At 41.6% G+C, this 23,417-nt stretch overlaps 1 protein-coding gene across 9 annotated transcripts in view; it reads right to left on the reverse strand.

The window, feature by feature from the left end:
• The window catches only part of Ehmt1 (euchromatic histone lysine methyltransferase 1), a 155,186-nt gene that overhangs the window by 85,939 nt on the left and 45,830 nt on the right, over positions 1-23,417 (reverse strand). For 4 of the 9 annotated variants that reach the window (XM_074052703.1, XM_074052697.1, XM_074052702.1 and 1 more), the window contains exon 2: positions 5,224-5,290. In XM_074052703.1, coding sequence (XP_073908804.1) covers positions 5,224-5,290 — 67 coding nt within the window. Of the gene's footprint in view, positions 1-5,223; positions 5,291-6,251; positions 6,775-13,332; positions 13,354-17,618; positions 17,700-23,417 lie in introns of those variants that run through there. The other 5 variants (XM_074052699.1, XM_074052700.1, XM_074052698.1 and 2 more) reach the window with 5 other exon arrangements.

Genomic DNA, 23,417 nt, shown 5'->3' on the forward strand with positions numbered 1-23,417 from the left:
AAAGTACAGAGTACCCTTCTAGCAGCAAGTGAGAGGCACTGCATTCAACCCCTAATTGAACCCCAACCCCCGCCAAAAAAAAAAAAAAAAAAAGAAAAGAAAAACCACAGAAATAACACAGAGGATGACATTCATTAATACCACTAGTGCTTAGCATAAAATGAGTTGGGTGACATCACCGGGTTGGACAGAGAAGGGCAAGGGCAGGTGATGAAGGGACAAAGGTCCTGATACAATTCATTGTCCAACTTAAAAACAGAACCAAGCTGGGCACCAATGGCATGCTATAATTCTAGCTACTTGGGAGGCTGAGATTGGAAGGATGGAGGGTCAAGGCCAGCCCAGGCAAATAGTTTGAAATACCTCATCTCTAAAATAACCAAAGGAAAAAAAATGGACTGGAGGCATGGCTCAAGCAGTAGAGCACCTGCCTGGCAATATGTGAGGCTCTGAGTTTAAACTCCCAATACTGCAAAAAATTAAAAAAAACAGAACCAGTCAGGGATGGGGTTATAGCTCCAAAGATACAACACAACACCTGTCTGGTAAATGTTAAGGCCCTGAATTCAAACCCTAGTACTAAAAACAAACAAACACAGAACTTATCAGTGATCAAAACTTAGAAATAAATTTAAGACTGCTGAATTTAAAATCAAGTAACAGGACTAGGGGCATAGCTTGGTGGTATCCTACCATGTACATGGGTACCAACAGTCCCAATATTGAAAAAAAAAAAAAAAAAACCCACACAAAATCAAGTTACAAAATGAAGGCCATTTCTCAATACGTTGGTATTAACCAGAAAATATAAGGGGAAAAAATACAATTATTCACAAAAGCAGAATTTAAAAAAAAAAAAAAAAAGCTAGCCAAAAGATTAGCCAAGATTACATAAACCCTGTGTGCAGAAAAAAAATTTAAATAAGGGGCATTTCATGTTCTGAAATATAATGACAAAATTACAAAGGTGTCAAGTCCCCCTCAACCTAAACCTGTAAATTCAGTGATATTCTAATCAGAATTCTAATTAGTATATCAAGAGCCTCTCAAATTAACATGTATCAGGAAGAATAGTATAAAATAGTAAAAAAAAAGAAAGGGAAATATAACCCACAATAGACAAAGTTCACATTGTCCTGCCTAGATCCACAGGAAGATGGCTTGAGCCCCAACATGGCTGAGCACCAAAGACAAAGGTGCACCCCAGGTCCGTGAGTGTAGCCTTAAGGCTTGAGTCCAAGCATGCAGGTCTAGCAATATGGAATCACTATCCTGGATGGTCTGATGACTTCAAAGTTCATATAGGAACATACAAAGAGATGGATTTGTGGCCCATAAACAGAGAATTCATAAAACAGAAAAGCATGAATCACATAGCAAGAAAAACAAAAATCTGGTCAAAGCAGAGATTTTTGTTTTACAGGAAACATAAACAGGCAGGGTAGCCATGAGTAATGATATAATCACAATTTGTAAAACCAGTAAGGGATTATTATCTAGATGTAACAACATTAATCAACAAGAAAAGGCAGAAACCCCAATGGAAAAAGGAGACACGGGCAGGGCACTGGTAACTCATGCCTGTAATCCTAGCTATTTGGGAGGCAGAGATCAAGAGGATTGCGGTTTTGAGGACAACCTGGGCAAACAGCTAACGAGACTCTATCTCTAAAATACCCAACACAAAAAATGGTTGGCAGAGTGGCTCAAGTGGTAGAGTGCCTGCCTTGCAAGCATGAGGCCTTGAGTTCAGACCTAGTACTGACTCTGTGTGTATACACATATACATACACACACACATCAATAATAAAAATATCTAACAAAACACCCAATTCTTGCCAGGCATCTGTAGCTCAAAGCTATAATCCTACCTCCTTGGGAGGGTAAGGTCAGGAAGATCGCTGGCAGAAGTAAGTCCCAAGAGTTCCCAAGACCCCATCTCCAATATAACCTGAGGAAAATGGACTAGAGGCCTGGCTCAAGCAATAGAGTGCCTGCTTTGCAAGTGCGAAGCCCTGAATTCAAACCCCAGTCCCATCCAAAAAAAAAAAAAAAACCCACCTCTTTAAAAACTAAACAAAGACAAAGAAAAATGAAAAAGGAATTTACAAAGTCTGTGAAATGAAGCAAAAGGAAAATACAGCTCTAACAGGGATCTATGCTGAGGGTCCTGTGCTGGTGCTGAGGGACCTGTGCAGGGAAGAGAATAGTTCCTGGTGGGCAGGGATGTAGAGGCTCCCACACCGCAAAACTGAGAGGATGGAGATCAAATTCAGTGTGCAGGACAAGGAAAATAAATAAATCTGAGTAGGAACTGATTAGAGAGAGGTAATATGGAAATTAATTAAACAGGAAGTTCTCTTTTGACACAATGAACAAAACTGATAAACCCTTCTCTCAGGTTAGCGCTACACTGATACCAAAAGCAGACAAAGGAGCTACACAAGAAAAGACTACAGAACAATATTCCTAATCGACACAAATGCAAACATTCCAAACAAAATTTTAATGAACCAAACCCACAAATATATTGTAAAAGCTAACAAATACAGTGTAAGTGGGGTTTATCCCAGGAATCAGGGTTGGTTTGACATTCAAATAAACCAATCAATATAATTCACCATATTGAGAAACTAACAGGGAAAAAAATTATCTCAAGGAATTCAGGAAATGCAAGGTGCATGCCTGTTACGCCAGCACATGGAAGGCTGAGGTAGGAGGATTGAGAATTGGCTACAGAGTGAGACCATTGTCTTCAGCAAAAAATAAATAAATAAAAAGATAGAGAGGAGTAGGAGGGAGAGAGGTTGTGAACAAGTACTTCGCAATACCCCTTCTGATAAAAACTCCAAGCAAATTAGGCTGGGGATGTAGCTCAGTGATATAGCATTCATCTAGAATGCACTGGTCCCTGAGTTCAATTTTCAGCACTGGGGAAAAAAAAAAAAGATAAAGAAAACAAATGAACTCAACAAAGCAGAAATAGAAGACAGCTTCCTGAAGCTGAAGGCATCTGTACAAAGCTTACAGCAGCATGTCAGGTAAGCTGTCCACTCTCACTGCATCACCCTGAAGATGCTGGTGAGTGCAGTCAGGCAACGCAGAGACAAAGGGCATATGGGTCAGAACCAAGCAGCAACAGAGCTCAGTGGTCAGGACCTGTGAGGTAGCTACCAGTACTGAGGAGTGAGCTTAGAGAGAGGACTCAGGACACAAGACCTACGGCAGAAATGAAACCAACCTAAAACCTCACTCCTTATAAAACTTAGCTCAGAATAAAAAGATGCAACATTACATCAAAAATTATAAAACTGGGCTAAGAGAGTGGCTTAAGTGGTAGAGCACTTGCCTAGCAAGCATGAGGCCGAGTTCAAAACCTAGTACCACCAAAAAACAACAACAACAAAAAACTATAAAATATCTATGCACATCTGTAATCCCAGAACTCAGGAGGCAGAGGCAGGAGGATCATAACTTCCTAGACTTTGTAACAAGACCCTAATCTCAAAAAAAGTAGAAAGACAAGCCACAGAATGATGAAAGAAAATATTTACAAAACTCCTACTTGATAAGGGACTTGTACCTATAATGTATGTTTTTAAAAATGCTGACAGTTCAATAATAAAAATCATCCAATTTAAGAAGTACTAAGGAGACATTTCTCCAAAGAACACATATGGTGACGAATAATACATGAAATGATGGTCAATATCACTAGCATCAGGGAAATGCAATCCAAAACCACAATGAGACAGAATCTCATATCCACACCCATGGCTGTAATCAAATCAAGAAATGGGGCTGGTGAAGTGGCTCAAGTGGTAGAGTACCTCACTGCCAAGCATGAAGCCCTCAGTTCAAACCCCAGTACTGCCAAGAAAGAAAAAGTAACAAGTGGAAGAGGGGATATGGAGAAACTGGAGACCACGTAAACTGCTGGTGGGAACACAAGACAGGTGCACTGTGAAAATAATAACTTCTATGAAGTCAGGTCTTGGCTCAGAGGTCATGAGTAAGGAGGGAAAATCAGGAGACAGAGTGTGGGGTTAAAAAAACAATGTAGCACATACTTCTGGCACCTGTGCAATGACTTCTACTAAAAAAGGCCTCAGGATCAGTGCCCATGGAGATAAAAGGAAAAAAACAGTGAAGCAGGACATTTCAAAGAACAGGGTGTGGCAACAGAAAGTGGCCAAGGAACAGGAACACCAGGCAAAGTCTCAATTAAAAAAAAAAGTCTCTTACCCCCATAAACAGGGTAAAGCATCATCAATAGGTGATGGGGTGGTAGGTGGGGAGGCAGTGAGCCCCAGGATTAGCAACAGAGGGGGGCAGGGTCACCAGAGAACAAGCAATCTTGAGGCTGGCAGGCTAACTGAGGCTCCCAAGCCACACAGAAGTCACCTATGGGGTAAGGGCAGAATGCAGGCAGGGACCACAAGTGGCTGTCTGGTGGAGGGTAGACCTGAGCTGGAGTCTCCCACAGGTCCAGAGTCTGAAACGCTCCTCAGCTATCAGTCTCAAGAGGTCCAGTCAGAGAGTCAAAGTCTCCTGACTGGCTCCCTTGCAGTGTGACCACATAGATTGTGTCCAGTTCGGTAGGCACATCCTAAAATGTGCCGAGTCATGCAGAGTAAAGTGTCTACCCTCACATTTTCCTGCCTCCTTAAATCTCCCTCATATTGCCCTTCTGTAGATCCCTCCCCACTTCAACACTCTTCCCTCCGACCCTCTAGTTCACTTTTTCCTGACTGTTATTTAAATGGAATCATACAGCCTATGGCCTTTGGGGTCTGGCTTTCTTCACTTGCCAAAACACACTTCCACATTCACCCATGCTGTTGCATGAACCATGTTATATATCTACCATCCTACTATGTGCATACATGAATTTGTTTATGCAGTGTGTTATGAGGTAAGGTCTGGGTGGACTCTGGTTTTCAGTAGTATAAATAAAGATGCTACAAACATTTGTGTGATCACAGACTTTTCATTGTCTGGATGCACTTTAAGGTGAGGATATGCAGGCTTTTTGCTTTCCATACTTAATTACTGTCTTTTTCTTTCTCTAGCAGATCTTTTGCATGTGTATCTGTTCAGGAGTAGAGACTAGAAGTACACTTTAATCCTGGTAGACCCAAGAAAGTCAGAAGCCTGGGACAGGTAACAGGAAGCAGGCATTCGCAAAGTCATCTCTCCTCTCCCAAGTGAACTGGCCCTTACCTTCTTTCAGCAGTTCAGTTTTCATGCAGTAATCCTGCTTCGTCTCCCCCTTGGCTGGAACTGCCTGCTGAAAAAAACAAAACAACAGTCATCAACTTGGATGCATCAGGGACAGATTTCTCCAAAACACATTAGTTATAAACACCATTCTGAAAGATGTCCTGGCAGGGCTCATCAACCCATAGACAGTATAATCACCTCTAGAAGGAAGTCTGGCACATAGAGAATAGTCCACAGAAACGTACACCTGGTCTATAGTCCTGGAAAAGGTTCTTAACAATAAGAACAGGTTTGTGTATTACTTATACAGAGAAATCTGTAACGGAATATTCTAATTTATTTTGAAATGAACTATGTTGCTGACAATAACTTATATAAGTATTCCAATGTCCAACAACCCACAAAAAAGGTATAGAGATGAATAAATCAAGAAAATTCAGTAAGCTACTTAAATCACTAGATAGTTAAGTATCTACCACATGGAGGCATACACCATACAAGTCCTTATGAGAAATTTTAAAGACAAAAATCCTGGGGATATACATCACTCTGGTTTCTCACCTCAAACTCCAGGAAATTTCAGACCCCAGAACCTAAGTCCGTGACTCCCATCACAGCTCTAAAAACCTCTGGAATTTTCTCAGACTATTTCCACTGAACCTTAAGCTTGCTACTAATTCCACTTCACATGAAGTCCGGCTCCCAAGAGAAGAGCCATGTCCCATTCTGTCACCCAAAGTCCCAGACATCCACTTTGTCCCTTTCTCACTCCTGCCGGAAACAAACATCTCACATCTTCAGTGCTTCTCACATGCTCCCATCAGCAGCCTCTTGAAAGGAGTTGGTAACTCCACTATCCCCTGGGAACACAAAGGGTGGAAGGAGGGCCTGACTTTCTCCCAACAATCCCATGCAATTTCCTCCCACCTTTTCTAGAGCTTCATGTGTGGCCTCCAGTGGTTTTCAAAGTATAAGTGAAAGACCTCAGCAGTCCCTAAAAGGATCTGGTTTTTGAGTCATATACATACACTCAGGGGAGGGATCCCCAGCCAGCCTTCTGCTGATAGGACCTGAAGGATGTCTGTAGCTGCCTCTGCCGGTCACTTGGAATGAAGGTCAACCACAATCACTGAACACCTGCTGGGTCCCAGGCACACAACAACCTCAGTAGACACCCAAGGCCCTGTCTCACATCCAGTAAGCTTGATAATGAGTTGACATCAGTTAAGGGTGGTTTTATAACTTTAAAGGCTTGTAAACAGTGACTATAACAAAAACAAAACACAACTGTGACAGAAATCCTTGAGGCAAAACTACCTGTGGGAAGAATTTGCAGACCCCTGTTCTGGTTGAAGAGAAGCAGCAGAAGCAAACAGGTTAACTAAGTGCTATTAAGTCTATAAGAAGAGCCTCGGCAGCCATTCCCACCCAACACTCCTTGTCCTCTGATCCCATCTTTGGGTCCATCTGCCTGTCCTACTAGCTGGTTCCACAAGAAAGCACTGGCCCTTTACCTGCACATCTGTTTTCCACAGGACAGATGCAGATGGCATTCTTGGGAACACCCCAGATGCATAACCAATACCCACAAGTGATTAAGAAAAGGCCAAGCCACATTCATTCTGGGATCCCCATGGCGGGGCGGGGGGAGGGGGGGTCAGAGCACAGAGCAGGACAATGCCAGTGCCATGAACAGAAGGCCAAGCGACCAAGTTCAGCCCAGGACCAGAGCAGGGAAGAACAGAAACCTCCTGAAACCAAACCTCCAATCCGCTATGTGGCTGAGACCACATTTCCTACTAAGAGGGAACATAGCTCTCCTCACATATGGAGAAGGGCCAGTGCTGGGATCATGGCTCAAGTGGTAGAGCACTACCTAGCAAGCGTGAGTTCACAAACCCCGGTGCTGTTAAAGAAAGAAAAAGACACAGGATGTGTATGTACATAGGGTTTCCAGACAAAACGAAGACCCACGCACAAAGCACACCTCTAGGTGAGTGCCAGCATGCGTTTGTCCACTCCATTCCCAAAGTCTTTCCGGCCACACAAAGGACAGAAGCTAGTATCAGCCTTTTCATGCCATAAGGGGGTGTGCATTTACATAAACTAGACTGTCTTAATGATTAAAAACTTTTCACAGCACCATTACTTTATTTGGCATGTCCCTCACTCTAACCCCATTCACAAAATAATAAGCATAAATAAGTATACAATTAACACAACCTGTGAGTAAAATAAAGGAAGCATATACAATGACATCTCAAATAAGTGTATTTCCCTCTTGAGGCTGACAGATCAGCACTGCTTTTCATCTATAAGAAGCCATTTAACTGAAATGACTGTGCATCTAATAAAACTTGCCATAATAGAATTAACCTAAATTTCACAGCAATTGATTCTGGATGCTTTTTCAAAGGACAGTTTCCATTTTTCATGGAGTATAAATTATTAAGATTAAAATTTCCTTGAGGGCCTAATAGCCCCTTTCCATGCATTCCTGGCATTCCTCTGCCTGCTCCTGTGGAACCACTTCTTCAGGCCTGCATTGACACCACCTGATGGAGGGCTGGGGAGCCAGGGCACACCTGCAGGTGAGGATCAGCTTCCCAGGTGCTTGCCTCATCTAGTTCTATCAAACTGCTGATTTTTCTCTTTAAGGAAAAAAAAAAAAAAAAAAAAAAAAAGGTGTGGTTTAAAAAAAAAAAAGGGGGGGGAAGCATTAAAAACTTAAACACTGCCCCTTAAAAGATTCCTAAAATTCAGTTAAAAACTAGATACATTTTGTATAATCCATATTAAAATTATTTAAAGATAAGCCCATGAAAATATTTAAATAGCTTTGCGAAAGTTTTTTGTTTTGTTTTGAGACAGGGCCTGATAGGTAGTACAGGCTGGCCTCAAACTCTGGATCCGCCTGCCTCAGCCTCCTGAGTGCTAAAATTATAGGTATGTACCACCATACCTGGCTTAACTTTGTAAATTTAAAATTTAAAAACATGGAAGAACCAATGGAATTACGTCAGCTCCAAATTGGACAAGAACAACGGCCTTTGTCTTCTGTAGGAGTGAAATACCCTGCCCAACTGTGTCTGGAGCCCCACCCTGGCTGCTCTACTTGGAACAACCTAGCAGCTTGCTGTCTATGTTGCTGAACTGAGTTCCTCACCAGCTTTAAAACTCCTTCTAAACGGATGGAACTGGAGAACATCATTCTGAGTGAGGTTAGCCTGGTCCAAAAGACCAAAAATCCTATGCTCTCCCTCATATGTGGACATTAGATCAAGAGCAAACATACAAGGGGATTGGACTTTGATCACAAGGAAGGTATGAGGACAGGTAAAACACCCAAAAAACTAGATAGCATTTGTTGCCCTCAACGCAGAGAAAGCAAAGCAGATACTTTAAAGCAACTGAGGCCAATAGTAGAAGGGGACCAGGAACTACAGAAAAGGTTAGTTTGAGAAGAATTAACTTAGAAAATAACATACAAGTACAGGAAAGCAATGCGAGTCAACTTCCTGTATAGCTATCCTTATCTCAAGTAGCAAAAACCCTTGGTCCTTCCCATTATTGCTTATACTCTCTCTTCACCAAAACTAGAGATAAGGGCAAAATAGTTTCTGCCTGGTAGGGAGGAGTTGGAGGGTTGGGGGAGGGGGGAGATAAGGGAGGGGGCAGGTGGAAGGTGGGAGAAATGACCCAAACATTGTATGCACATATGAATATAATAAAAAAAGAAAAAAAAAAAAAAACTCCTTCTAAGGTTAGCTGTTTTAGAGACATGCTCATCCACTGAAGAGGTGACATAGGATCCACTATTTACTGAAGATAGCACACTGTAAGCTATCTGGTCAACAGCCCCCAGATGGCAGGACTATGAGGTGATTTCTAACATGCAGTTACTTCAAAAGTGACCATTTTGGCCAATAGGAAAAGGGGACCAGGAACTAGAGAAAAGGTGAGATCAAAAAGAATTAACCTAGAAGGTAACACCCACGCACAGGAAATCAATGAGTCAACTCCCTGTATAGCTATCCTTATCTCAACCAGCAAAAACCCTTGTTCCTTCCTATTATTGCTTATACTCTCTCTACAACAAAATTAGAAATAAGCGCAAAATAGTTTCTGCTGGGTATTGAGGGGGTGGGGGGGAGAGGGAGGGGGTGGAGTGGGTGGTAAGGGAGGGGTTGGGGGCAGGGGGGAGAAATGACCCAAGCCTTGTATGCACATATAATTAAAAAAAAAAGAAAAGAAACTGTAAGAGGAGGTGAAAAAAAAAAGTGACCATTTTACTGCTTCTCTTAGTCAGACTAAACTTTCTACAGCAAACCCTCCTTTGCACAACATGCCAGTTAAGATAAACTGAGTCCATGTTTCGTCAGCAAACTAAGAACAGTAATAAATAATAAGTAGTTCTCAGAATTCATTAAGTGGTCTGTTTTCACACAGTGTCTCTGCAGGTTACCAGGATGTTAAGAGTGAAGCGAGAGAAATAACCCACCCCAAGTCTAGCCAGCCCATCAGTGTGGTCCTCCCCTTGGGCCAGGCTGTACAAGTCACAGCAGGAGCTATGTGGGCAGAAGAGATATGGAGGAGGCCTCAGAGGGAGAAGACAACCTCATTACAGGACTCTTTTGCTTGCTCTCCAGAAAGCTGTGCTCTCAACATCACTAGAAGTCAGCTGTGTCTAGCTCTATGTGACAGACACATCTGGTTCTATGTGACAGAGACACCCTACCCACAAGACTTGGAAGGAATATCCTCTCTACGTATTCATTCTGACTTACCGAGCACAACTTACCTGACCCTAAGGAAGAATTTCTCCTCTCAGCACTAAGATTTTAACCACAAAAAATATCCTTACATATAGACCAAAAGTAAAATCCTTAAAGTTACCAGAAACTTAAACTGCTTCCAGAAAGCCTTCACAGTAGTGTGTGGGGTTACCTGGACAGTTCAGTGGGCACCTCAGGGCAAGCATGCGCCAGGAGTACCTGCTATGTAACCCACAGAGATCAACAGTAAACATACAACCTGGCACATGGTTGCAAATTCTGAGTTTTCAGGGAGCCAACTCTACAGTCTGCTCTAGGGACTGATGCCACTGGCTAGGGCTTTCTAGAAACCGGCAGGATGCACAGACAAGACTGGACAAAGCCATAGTCCATACTCTCTTTCTGGTCCTGACAGGCTGGGCCCTCCTGTCTGGAAGATCTGACACCTCACTGATAATCTCCCTTCGTTCTCCCCAAAAAAACATCCACAAGTCACTTTCACATCTGGTTACAGAACTCAAGACTGGTACAAATGCAGAAAAGGCTAACTCTAACTGCTGCACATCTCATGTTTAAAAGGAGTCAAGGCCAGTTCAGAAAGAATTAGAAATGGGATTCCTCACCAGGAGGGTACAACAAAATGGCTTGAAAGAAAAATATCACATGTTTTCACTCTTATGTAGACTCTGTAACAACAACATGACCTAATTGTAAAAGAGGGACTGTTGGGACAGAGAGGACCAGTAGGAATTGGGAGGGGAAAGGAGAGGGTTATGGGACGGGGATATGATCAAAGTATATTATATACATGTATGAAATAGCATAATGAAGCCAGAAGCTAGTGGCTCACACCTATAATCCTGGCTACTTGGGAGGTGGAGATCAGGAGGATGGAGGTTCAAGGCCAGTCCAGGGAAATAGTTCATGAAATGTATCTTGAAAATATCCAAAACACAAAAAAAGAGCTGGTATAGTGGTTCAAGTAGTAGAACGCCTGCCTAGCAAACCCCAGTACCACCAAAAAAAAAAAAAAAAAAATCAGTAATAATGACGACTAAGGAAACCCACTAAAAATTGTTAAAAGGGGGAAAGAAGAGGGAGTAGGGTTAAAAAAAAAAAAAAAGGTAATACCGGAGAGGTGACTCAAGTGACAGAGTGCCTGCCTAGCAAGCATAAGGCCCTAAAGTCCAAACCTTAGTACCACCCAAAAAAAAAAAAAAAAAAGTAATGTACGCAAGGTAAATTTGATCAAAGTACAATACATGCATGTAGATGTAGGTAAGTATCACAATAAAAACCATCTGTACAATTAATTTATGCTAACAGAAAATTTTTAAAAGACTGAATGACCAGGTAACTGTTATGTGGGAAGGAGGGCAAGATGAAGAAAAGGTTCTGGCATGAAACTTACATCCTTTCTGTTCTAGCCTCTGTGCTGGAGTCAGCTTTCACATATCATTTGCCTGCACTGTAAGGGTATCCCCAGAGTGGCAAGACATTTGGTAAAGGAAAACCTGCAGTCTCCTCAAACTCAGCCTCAGTATTCCATGGCTGAGTCTGTTTGCAGCATTTCACAATGAGGGGAGACCACTAGGAGAAAAAAGTCCTTTCCCCATACAGAACACACGGCCGATTGGGCTCCCTTCATTCCACAACATTCACGCACAGGGCACAATGGCTTCTGCTACCAAAGAGTGGAGACTTTGGATTATATCCAAAATAAGAAAAATATCAAATTCTGGTTAGCTGCCGGCTCCTGTCTGCTTCAGGAAAGCTGAGATCTGAAGGAGAGGCAACCTCCTCTTTGGGAACTGTAGGAGCACCAAGAAAGTGTGAGATGCAAATAGTTCTCAGACCTCAGAGGTACAGAGCTCTATCTTCCCTGCCCTCATCTCACGCATTTCCACAACAGCTTTGGAAGCTAATTATAAAAGTGGGCGGAAAGAAAAAAAAAATAGAGTCCTTTTAATATTTGAGATTTTCTTTTCCCTCTTTAGTCTTTTTTTCTCCTCTTGGCAGAAAAAGGAGAGTTTGTCCTAAATTTGGAAACACAATTAATATCCAAAGTAGCCCTGGAAATTACATTTAAGGGATTTCAAAATACCAGAACAGATTCCCTTTCCACCTACTACTTAACCCTTAACTGGGCCTCTCTGCAAAGGAAAAAAATCAAGGGACTCTCTACCTTTGTTGCATTTACCTAGGGCTCGTACAGCCACTACATTTTTCCAAAGAAGGGAAGGCTAAGAAAAACCTACCATGTGACACTGACACTACTTCACCCAGAGATGAGGTCTGTGTTCCTTCACTTTTACCTGGGTAGACCTCATAACTGCCTGGACCACAGAACATGGTGAGGTAACTCTTTGTGACACCTGAAGCCAAACCATGGCATTGCTGGCTCAATGCTGCCTGGCCACTGTGTGAGGAGACCAAACCACAGGGGAGGCTGCCAGTACTCCAGCCAACAGCACAAACAGCAAGAATCATCTACAGATGTATGTGTGAACCTTTGGAAGAGCCTAGCCCAGGGTCTATGGCTTCCAGATGGGGTTTCAAGCTCAAGGACTAGAAAATGTCACATACACCAATCCCTTGTCTAATAATTACTGTTACTTCAACCACTAAGTCACCGGGCAGTGTATTATGTCACAATCTTCCTTCTGCTAGCCAAAACCAATGCCTACCATGTGAGAGGGAAGCCAAAAAGCCATCTATGCTCCCAGGAGAGGCTATAACACAGAATTCACTGAACAATCCAGGCTCTATGCACTGGCCACTAAGGTCCAGGCTAAACAGCCCTCTATACTCTCAGGGAATTTGACCTAAAGAGAAGACAGCAAACTAAGTACATACAAACATGCAAACCTATCACGTGCTGAGAAAGGGTGGGCACAGGGTGGGAGCAAGTGATTTAAGTGCACAGGCTGGAGCCTTTTCCAACCCAAACCCTTCTGTTTCCATTCCCCACTGGGGAAACAAAAAACAAGGCCAGTCATGGCCAGAACAAACTCCAGCACAACTGGTGACTGCTGGGTCAGTCAGTATTTGTTACAAGGGCATGAAGCAGGGAGTTGGGTCAAACACCTCTTAGTTTGACTTTCCATGTAGATCGGCTACATGAAGACAATGGCACATATTTCCTGCCACCAATAGTATGCTGATTTTCGAGTTTATATGCCAGTCTCGAGTGTGGACAGTACAATGACCAAAATTTGGTTTGTGGACACAATTAAGTTTCAAGACCTGCCAGGCTGACTGCCTGCTTTGCAGTGGGATCACAGAGGGCCTCTGCCCAGTCACTGCAGCCAGCCTCCTGTAAGATAGCTCCTACCTCTAGCATATGTGGTGTGAGGGCGTGTCTCATCACTGGGTTGTTGGGCTGGGCTGCTGATAGGCAGAGGAGACCTGAAAGTATTAGTTGATACCAATAAATTATTGTTAATTTTACTAAATGTGAACATGGGATTGTGGTTTGACTTTTTTAAGTCTGTTTTTTATTTTTTGCCAGTAGCAGAGATTAAACTCAGAGCCTTGCACTTGCTAGACAGGTACTTGAGGCACACCTCCAGCCCTTTTTGCTTCAGCTATGCTTTGCATAGACTTTCACTTTTATGACGAGTGAGCCTGGACCCCAGCCCTCCTATTTGTGCTTTCAACATAGCTGGATTACAGAGCAAGCCAGTGCATCCAGTTTTTATTGATTGAAATAGGGTCTCGCTGTTTGTCTGGACTGGCCTCAAACCACAATCCTCATGCTCTCCGTCTCCCGAGTAGCCAGGATTACAGGTGTAAGCCATAGCACCCAGCCAAAACTCAATAAGGATAAGTACTAAGAATTTAAAGGTGAAAATTTCATGGTGTCTATGATATAAGTTACTTGAACAACACAAAAAAGGGTCCAGAAGAAAGAAGATAGGGATAGTACTGAGCAAAATACTTCAACTATCATGCAATTTTAAGCTATCTATTTTCATACATTGTTAAAATTGAATTTTTCATAAAAATTTTAATTAAAAACTAGATCTAAAACACAGAACATATATATGTGGCCTTTTTCATCAAAAGGAAAGTGATAACCACTGACAAACTGCACACCTGGCTACACCAGGCCCCTTGTCAACCTGACTTTGCACACTGCATTGCATGGCTTGTTACTAGAAATCTGCCACCAACATGACAGATGAGAAAGCCAGGGCTCTCAAATCAGACTGGCTAGGTTCAACTCTCAGGTCTTAGAGGTTACTTAACCTCCCATTTTCTCTTCAGTAAGATGGGAATCACTAACTATACAAAACTTAGCACAGAGGACTACAATGAGACTACAGAATGCTTAGAACTGTATGTGATACACAAGCTTTCAACAGACATCAGCTATTATTATTTCTCAATATAGTTAATAAACATAAAATTAAAACAATTTTAATATGTGCCATATGCCAGACATGAACCCCTTCTTATTAATCATCCCCCAAACTGAATTGCTCAAGCTGGGAATTGGTGGATCACGCCTGTAATCCTAGATACTCAGGAGGTAGATATCAAGAAGATCGTGGTTCAAAGCCAGTCAGAGCAAATAGTATGAGACCCTATCTCAAAAATACCCAACACAAAGAGCTGGCTGAGTGGCTCAAGTAGTAGAGCACCTGCCTAGGAAGCATGAGGACCTGAATTCAAACACCGGAATTGAAAAAAAGAAAAAAGAAAAAAAAAAAAAACAAATTGCTCAAAATCAAGTCCAGTCTCTGGAGTATGGCCTCATTTTGCCATGTGGTCCTTGTTGTATCTCTCCCAACTAAATGTGAAAGCTCGACTCTCTCAGTCATTAACCTCTTCTTTCTATTTTATCTTACTTTTATATTGGATCTCAGGCTTTTCTCTAGGTTCAAGCAATTCTCCTGCTTTAGTCTCACAAGTTCCAGGACTAAACAAGTACACGGCACTATTTTCCTCTTTAAAAACCTTGTAAGTGTTATGTTTTAAAAAAGGTGTTGGATGTCTGTTTTCTAAAGGGTACATTCCAAAGAAATAATCCAACCATTTATGATGTCGAGGACAATCTCTGACCACATCCACCTGGGACCCTATGACTTCTGACTTTTCTTAAGGCCTTCCATGTGTCTACATCACCATATCCCTTTTTTCTGAAAGGCACCCATGCCCTTGCTCTGCTGGCCTGTGTCCATTCCCTCATCAACCAGCCCTGATGTCATCTCTACTCCCCACAGTCCCAAAACAACATGCAAAGGCCTCAAGAACAGGGGATAATACAATGGGGCTTAGCCACTTAGCCAAGGAGAACATGCCTGAGATTCACTCCTCTCTCTCCCATATCATACTCCTGTCAACATACAAGAGTGTCTGAGTCTTTCCCACATACAAAAGACACATCTGCCTAAGAATATCCTTTTGCTTTTTACAGTTTTAAGAATTTCTTTCTAAAGTAGAAAGAAAAAGTTGACAGAAAAAAAGCCAAACAAACAAACAAAAAACCATAATGACAAGACTATTAGAAATACCTAAAGGTACATTCAAATATTCTTTGAGTGCTAGTACAGGGTTCCTTCCCTGACAATGTTCTGGCACCTTGACCAAGACAGGCTGCTGGTGTTTTGCATGATTCTCATTTTATGCCATTTCCAAATTCTTTCAAGTCAACCTTCTCATTAATTACTTCTATTTTTCACTTCAATAGAATCAGCAATTTCCTGAGAATTTTTAGTAAACTGTGCTCCATTTATATTTTAGAGAAAGAGAACAATTTTAAAAGCTCCTGAATTTAAGGAGAATGGGAACAAAATAACCAGAGCCAGGAAGCACAGCACATGGTCCAAATGGAGAGGACAGGGCTACAGACAAGAGGGAGCCAGTCCCCAGCAGCGCAATGCAACACCAAGGCAAACCCATCAGGACAGCTATAATAACAAAGATGGATGATACCAAGTGTTGACAAGGGTGTGGGGAAATTGGAACTCTTGAACACTGCTAGTAAGAATGGAAAATTGCACCATCCCTACAGAAAACAGTATGGCAGTTCCTCAAAACAATAAAAACAACTGCCAGCCAGACCTGTGGGCCCATCCAGTGCCCTCTGACAGAGCAAACTGTGGCTATGCATCATTGCCTGGCCTCTGTGCCCATGGACTGTTGGTACTAGAACAGGAGGCACAGTGGGAAAAGAATGGCCATGGGATCCAGCAATTGAAAGCAGGTCTGAAAGAGGTTTTTTATGCACTTACGTACATAGCACCATTATTCAAACAGCCAAGAGATGGGAAGTAACCTGAGCATCCATCACAGATGAGGAAATAAATGCAATGTGGTAAATTCACAAAATGGAATGTTCCGCCTAAAAAAGGACATTTTGTAATATGTTACAACACAGACAAATCTTAAGGGCACTATGTTGAGTGAAAGATAAATACTGTACAATCCATTTAAATGAGGTCCATTAAAGGGGTCAAGTTCACAGAAACAAAAAGTAGAATGGCACTGCTTAGTGATTACTGGGGCTAGAGTTTCAGATGGGAAGGTAAAAACATTTGTAGATGGATGCTGGTGATGGCTGCACAATAGGAATATACTTACAATATGGTTAAGTGCACCTAAAATGGTTAAGATGGGAAATTTATGATAGATATCTTACCATAACCTTAGAATAGTTTTGAAATGAGCATATTCTGCATAATCCAGCACCTTCACCTGAGGGATTCACCTGGAAAACTCATGAACAATTGCACACGGAGGCAGGGGAAGTGAACCCACAGCAGTACTATTGTAACAGCAAAACAGACATGTGATTGACACCAGTGAGTGCCAAAATCACAGTTAGTCCTCCACTCCCAGCAAATGTGCATTATGCAACAGTCCACAACACACATCTCCTATGTGTTGGCATGGAAAGAACTTTAAGAAATACTGTGAAATAAAAGCAAATGCATAAGCCCACCTTGATTCCTTACTTTCATCACATCCCCAGCAAACCAAGACACAAACACAGGACATCCGGTGCCTCTCACCACCACCTCTCACTGCCCTTTGGTCTCATGCCCCTCACATCTTCTTGACTCTCCCAGAGACCTTCAGTCTCAACACAGCAGCCACATCAATCCATTAAAATCTGTCAAATCACACATCATTCCTCTGTTCAAAACATTCTAATTGCTTCCCATCATACTCTGGATAAAAGCCAAGCTCTTTCCAAGAGCGAGAAAGTCCTACCCTGTGTTTGTCTTCTGCCTGCCAGAACCCTGACCTGCCACCCTCACCTCTAGGGACAGGTGTCTCCTCGATGGACTATGGCCTGTGTCTTAGGGCTGCTCCTGCCTAGAGTACTTTCCCCAGGTGCTTGGCTCACCTCTCTCACCAGCTTTCCATTCAAATTTTAATCAATGCACACAGGATGATTTAATCACATTAAAAGCAAATACAGATGTTTCTGAACTTATATATGATGTAGTTATGTTCCACTAAACCCATCACTAAGTTGAAAATAGTCCAAGTAAACTACTCGGGCTGGGGACATAGCTCAAGTGGTGAAGCAAGCACAAGGTCCTGAGCCCAACCCCCAGTATTACTGGAAAAATAAAAATGCATAACACAAGTGTGTGGACCACTCACCCTCAGAGTTGCATGGCTGACCCGGGGCTATGGCGGACTGCCACTGCCCAGCATGAAGAGTATCAGACTGCATTTTACTACCTGGAGAAAAGACCAAAACTCAAAATCTGAAGTATAGTTTCTACTGAATGCTAAAGTTGAAAAATCATTAAATTCAACTATCATTAAGCTGGGGCACTGTCTGTACAAAAACAACAGCACGTAGATCCATTATATATGTCAAGTATACAACAGAAGTCTTTCTGGGGAAGAGATAAGAATTTGGAGGTGAGGTACAGAAATAAAAGAACACTTTCTTGGCTAGTGGAGTGGCTCAAGTGGTAAAGGGCCAGCTTAGCAAGTGCAAGACCCTGAGTTCCACCCCCAGTTCTGCCAATTAAAAAAAAAGAGCCGAGCGTGGTGGCTCACAAATATAATCCCAGTTGGTTCCAAGCCAGCCAGGGCAAATACTTTGTGAGACCCTATCTCAAAAACACCCAACACACAGGGTGCTGGTGGCTCGTATCTGCAATCCTAGCTACTCAGGAAGCAGAGATCAGGAGGATCACCGTTAGAAGCCAGCCCTGGGCAAAGAGTTTATGACAGCCCTGGACAAACAGTTTATGAGATCCTATCTCGAATAAACCTTATCACAAAAAAAGGGCTGGTGGAGTGGTTCAAGGTGTATGCCCTGAGTTCAATCAACAGTACTGACAATAATCTTCTTTTCCTTACATGCTCACACAAGGTAAGGGGAAAGAAGTTTCTTGCAGGCCTCTTTTATAAGGCCATTAAACCTGTTCATGACCTAACCACCTCCTAAAGGCCTCACTTTCTTACAGTATCAATTTGAAAGTTAGCATATCAATATATTTATTTGGGAAACAAAAACATGCAGACCTCAGAACTCCCTAACCTGATCTATAGACTCAATGTAGCCTTGATCAAATTCCCCACTGGCATTTTTTTTCTTTTTTGTAGAAAAACACCAAGCTTTTAAGCTTCTTCAAGCTTATAAAGTTCACATGAAAATTCAAAGGGCCAAAACAGCCAAAAACAATTTGGAAAAGGAAGACCAAAGCAGAGGACTCACACTTCTATGTTCTTAATACACAGCTCCAATAAATCAGGACAGTGTGTTACCAGCATTAGGACAGACGTATAGATCAATACAGCAGAACTGATAATCCACAAAATATTCCCTAACCTTTACGGCCAGGTGATCCTCAACAAGGGTGCCAGGACAATTCAAGGGAGAAAGAACAGTCTTCTTAACAGATGCTATTGGACAAATGGACTTCCACATGCAGAAGACTGGATCTGGGCACCTACCTCACATCTTGTATTAAACTCACTTAAAACAGATCAAAGATGGAAACCGAAGAGCTAAAACTATAAAACTCTTTAGAAGAAAACGTTGGAATATGTCTTCATGACCTTGAATTAGACATTGGTTTAATATGACACCCAAAGCACAAGCAACCAGAGAAAAAATAAATTGAAGTTCATCAAAATTAAATGTCTGACACAAATTAATAATTAGAGAAAGAATTGGGGATGTGGCTCAGTAGTAAAGTGCTCGAGTAGCATGTCCAAGGCCCTGGGTTTGACCACAACGTTGGGGGGGTGGAGTTAGAGAAGAAAAAGGGGATACCACATATACCACTGAAATCCAGTGGGTCACTAGGGACATTAGGGAATATTTTTAAAACAATTCCAATAAATTGGAAAATCTAGAATAGATAAACTTCTACACAGATATGACCTTTCAAACTAGAACCAACAAAATATAAATAACTTAAACTGGCCTATAACAAGCAATGAGATTGAAGCAAGTAAAAGTCTCCCAAAAAAGAAAAGCTCAAAACCAGATAAATTCACTGGTGAATTTCACCAGACCCTTAAAGAACAACTAACACCACCAAAGCTCCTCAAACTGTTCCATAAAATAGAAAAGAAAGAAACACTACCAAACTCATTCTATAAAGCCAAGAATACCCTAACACCAAAACTGGATAAGGACACAACAAAACAACAAAAAACCCTACAGATAAATTTCCTTGTTGAACACAGAGTAAAATAGAATAAAAAATAAAAAAGAATAAAATACTTGCAAACTCAATTCAACAATACATTAAAAAGACCAGATGCCATGATCAAGTTGCTTTTATTTGTTACAAATAAGACCCCCGAAGACCACCAGGATCATAACTGAAGACACAGAAAGGCAAAATTTACTTCTGCAGAAGAGTGTGCAGGCACATAGGAACAGCATGTACACAAGGGGCAGGCAGTCTGTCCCTCCTTATATTCCTGACACGACTGGCCCTGCCTCTTGACCTGGATTGGTCCAGATCAAAAGTTTACAATCTTCTCAATGGGCTGAAATTCTATACTAACTTGGGGCAGGGGTTAAGATACACAGTGTGGTGCACCAGCAATTTTCACAGGCAAAGAGGCTCAGCCAAGAATCCAAAATAAGAACCCGGAACTGCAGACAATACAGGCAATGAAAATGGCGACACACAGAGATAGAAAAAACTGCTTTCTCACACATTCCAGGAAAGCAAAGATGGTTCAACATGCACAAATGAGTAAATGTAATACAATACCTACACAGAATCAAGGACAAAAACCACTGAAAAGGCCTTTGACAAAATTCAACATTCATTCTTGATAAAAGCCTTGAAGAAATGAAAAACAGAAATAATACACCTCAACATAAAAAAGGCAATGTACCACAAACCTATAGGCAACATAATGCTGGAAAAACTGAAAGCATTTCCTCTAAAAATCAGGAACAAGACAAGGATGTCTACTCTCTCCACTTGAATTCTTACAGCAATAAGGCAAGAAAAAGGCCAGATATAAACAAGAAAGACTTTGGGTTTTTTATTTTTTGTTGTTGTTTGTTTTCTGAGGTACTGGGTCTCACCCATGCTAGACAAGCACTCTACCACTTGAGCCACACCCCTTCTGATTGGATTTGGTTTTTGAGATGGGGTCGTGCTAACTTTGCCCAGGCTAGCCTAGAACTGATGAACCTCCTACCTCTGCCTCCCAGGTAGCTGAGATTACATGCATGCTTCACCATACCTGGCCTTACAAATAAGAAAGAAGTCAAATTACCTCTATTTGCAGACAATATACTTAAAATACTGCTCCCAAAACTCTTAGAGCTAATAAACGTTCAGCAAAGTGGGACCAAAAAAAACCCAAAAAACTTACATACAAAAATCAGTAAGGGCTGGTGGAGTGGCTCAAGTGGTAAAGTACTTGCCTAGCAAGCTGAAGGCCTGAGTTCAAGCCCCAGTACCACCAAAAAAAAATCAATAGCTTTTCTCATGCTAATAAAGAGTCAAGAAAACAATCCCATTCACAATAGCAACAAAAAACAAAATAAAATACCTAGGAATAAATCTAATCAAGGTGGCCAAAGACCTGTACAATGAAAACTACTAAAACACTGAAGAAAGAAATTGAAGAAGACACTAGAAGATGGAAAGACCTCCCGTGTTCATGCAGCAGCAGAATGAATATAATGAAAAGGTTATACTACCAGAAACAACCTACCCATTCAATGCAATTCCCATAAAAATTCCAATGACATTCTTCAGAAACAGAAAACACAGTGGGGGGGAAGTGGCCTAAATAATGTATACATATGTAAGTAAATGTAAAAGTGATAAAATAATTATTTTTGAAAAGAAATAGAAAACAAAATCCAAAAAATTCATATGGAAGAGCAAAAGACCCTGAAGAGTCAAATCAATCTTGAGCAAAAAAAGCAATGTTGGAGGTATCACACTACCTGATTTCATATTATACTACAGAGCCACAGGCATAAAAACAGGCCCTAGACCAATGGAACAGAATACAGGACCCAGAAATAAACCCATCTTAATCCTGACAAAGACAAAAAATGTTATAGATTAAACAGCCTCTTCAACAAATGGTGCTGGGAAAATTGGATATCCACATGTAGAAGACTGAAACTAGATCTCTGTCTCTCATTCAGTACCAAAGTCAATTCAAAATGTATCAAAGACCTTAATGTCACACCTAAAACTCTGGAACAGTCACGAGAAAATCATGAGGAAAGCACTTCAAGATGCAAAGGCTGAGGATTAAACAAACAAACAAACAAACAAGGATCCAAGCCCAGATCCAAGGCAAAAGCATTAAGACCCTATCCAAAAAATAAACTAAAGCTAAAAAGGCTAGAGAGGTGGCTCAAGTAGTAGAGTGCTTGCTAAGCAAACACGAGACCCTGAGTTCAAACCCTAGTACCACCATCCCACCAAAAAAAAAGTCAGTTGCAGTTGGTTAAATATTAGAGGGACAAGCAAAATATACGTACACAGCCCAGCAGAGAAGTTGGAAACCTGGATGTAAGTCTGTGTGTAATAACAAGTATGGGAGGTGTGGGGGAAGAGCTTCCCAGGAACGCTAGGCCTATGTAAGTGTCAGGAACTCCTGAGGAGTGAAATCAGGAAACAACTTAATGGATGATCCTGAATTTCTGGAGAGAGAAACCAGTTTTTGGTTTTTTTTACTTTTTTTTCCTACACATAATGAAAGAATTTATGTTTGTTTTTTGTTTTTGCAGTACTGGGGCTTGAACTCAGGGTCTACATCGTGAGCCACTCCATCAGCCCTTTTTGCGGCGGGTATTTTTGAGATAGGGTCTCGCGAATTATTTGTCCGGGCTGGCTTTGAACCACGATCCTCCTAATCTCTGCCTCCTGAGTAGCTAGGATTATAGGCATGAGCCACCAGTGCCCAGCCATGAAAAAATTTAAGTAGAAGCAGTCTTATGGTGTTTTATATGAATAATGTATTAAGTTACAGTTGGTAAGAACTATAATTACATATATTATAAGCTGAAAGAATTTGTAAGATGTGCAATGCAGATACTAAAAAGTTATAGTAAAATCCTAGTGCCTTTTCAGCTGAATATGACTCTCTAGATTCCAATTTGAATCATCCATACTGAGGTGCGTTGATTATTCACCCAGCAAAAACTGAAAATGTGCATGTCACTGGCTGAAAAGATAAAATTTCATGTGTCTCCTCAGGGAGTTTTCTGGGCTGCCTTACATCACACAATTCTCCTATCTGCAGTTCTCAAAAATAACTGTAAAATGAGCAGGGAGTACAGAATCCTGAGAGAAGAAGCTAGCCAGATCAGCCAGGCTCTGCTTGTGACCCTCCTACAACAGGGTGACCTACAACACTTTGTCCCAGTAAGTCTCTTTATCCTGAGGTATAAAGTCCAGGGTAGCTGCTTTGTGAGGTCCCTCAGCAGCACTGCAAAATGCCTGGTAGCTAAGACTCCACCCACCCCGGGCAGCTCTTCTGAGCCTTGCGGAACTAGCTCACATGAATTCTACAAATACTCTCATGATGTGAAATGGTACTCATTTAAAACGCTGCTTGAGTTCAAATCCCAGTACCACGAAAAAAACAAAAAACACTGCTAATTCATGTACAATGTGAACACTGCAATCTCTTCCTTTTTAAGTGTAATTTATTTCTATGTAAATGATGACCAGCTTGATGTTTAAGTTAAAAAAACCTCACTTCAAATATTTGGTAGGATAGTTGATCAGTATCATAGGTACTGATTCTGGGGGGATTCTGGGGGATAGATGATTCTGGGACGGGGGAAAATGCCTGCTATTGTCTATGAAAATTCTGAAATTTCTCATTAAACATACTTAAGGAAGACTAGAAACAGTTATAGTATAGAAGCCAAACATGTTAGTTCGAGGCCAGCCTGGGCTACATAACGAAGATCCTGTCTCACAACGGTGGGCG

Source organism: Castor canadensis, chromosome 13, assembly GCF_047511655.1.
Source record: "Castor canadensis chromosome 13, mCasCan1.hap1v2, whole genome shotgun sequence".
Taxonomy (NCBI): domain Eukaryota; kingdom Metazoa; phylum Chordata; class Mammalia; order Rodentia; family Castoridae; genus Castor; species Castor canadensis.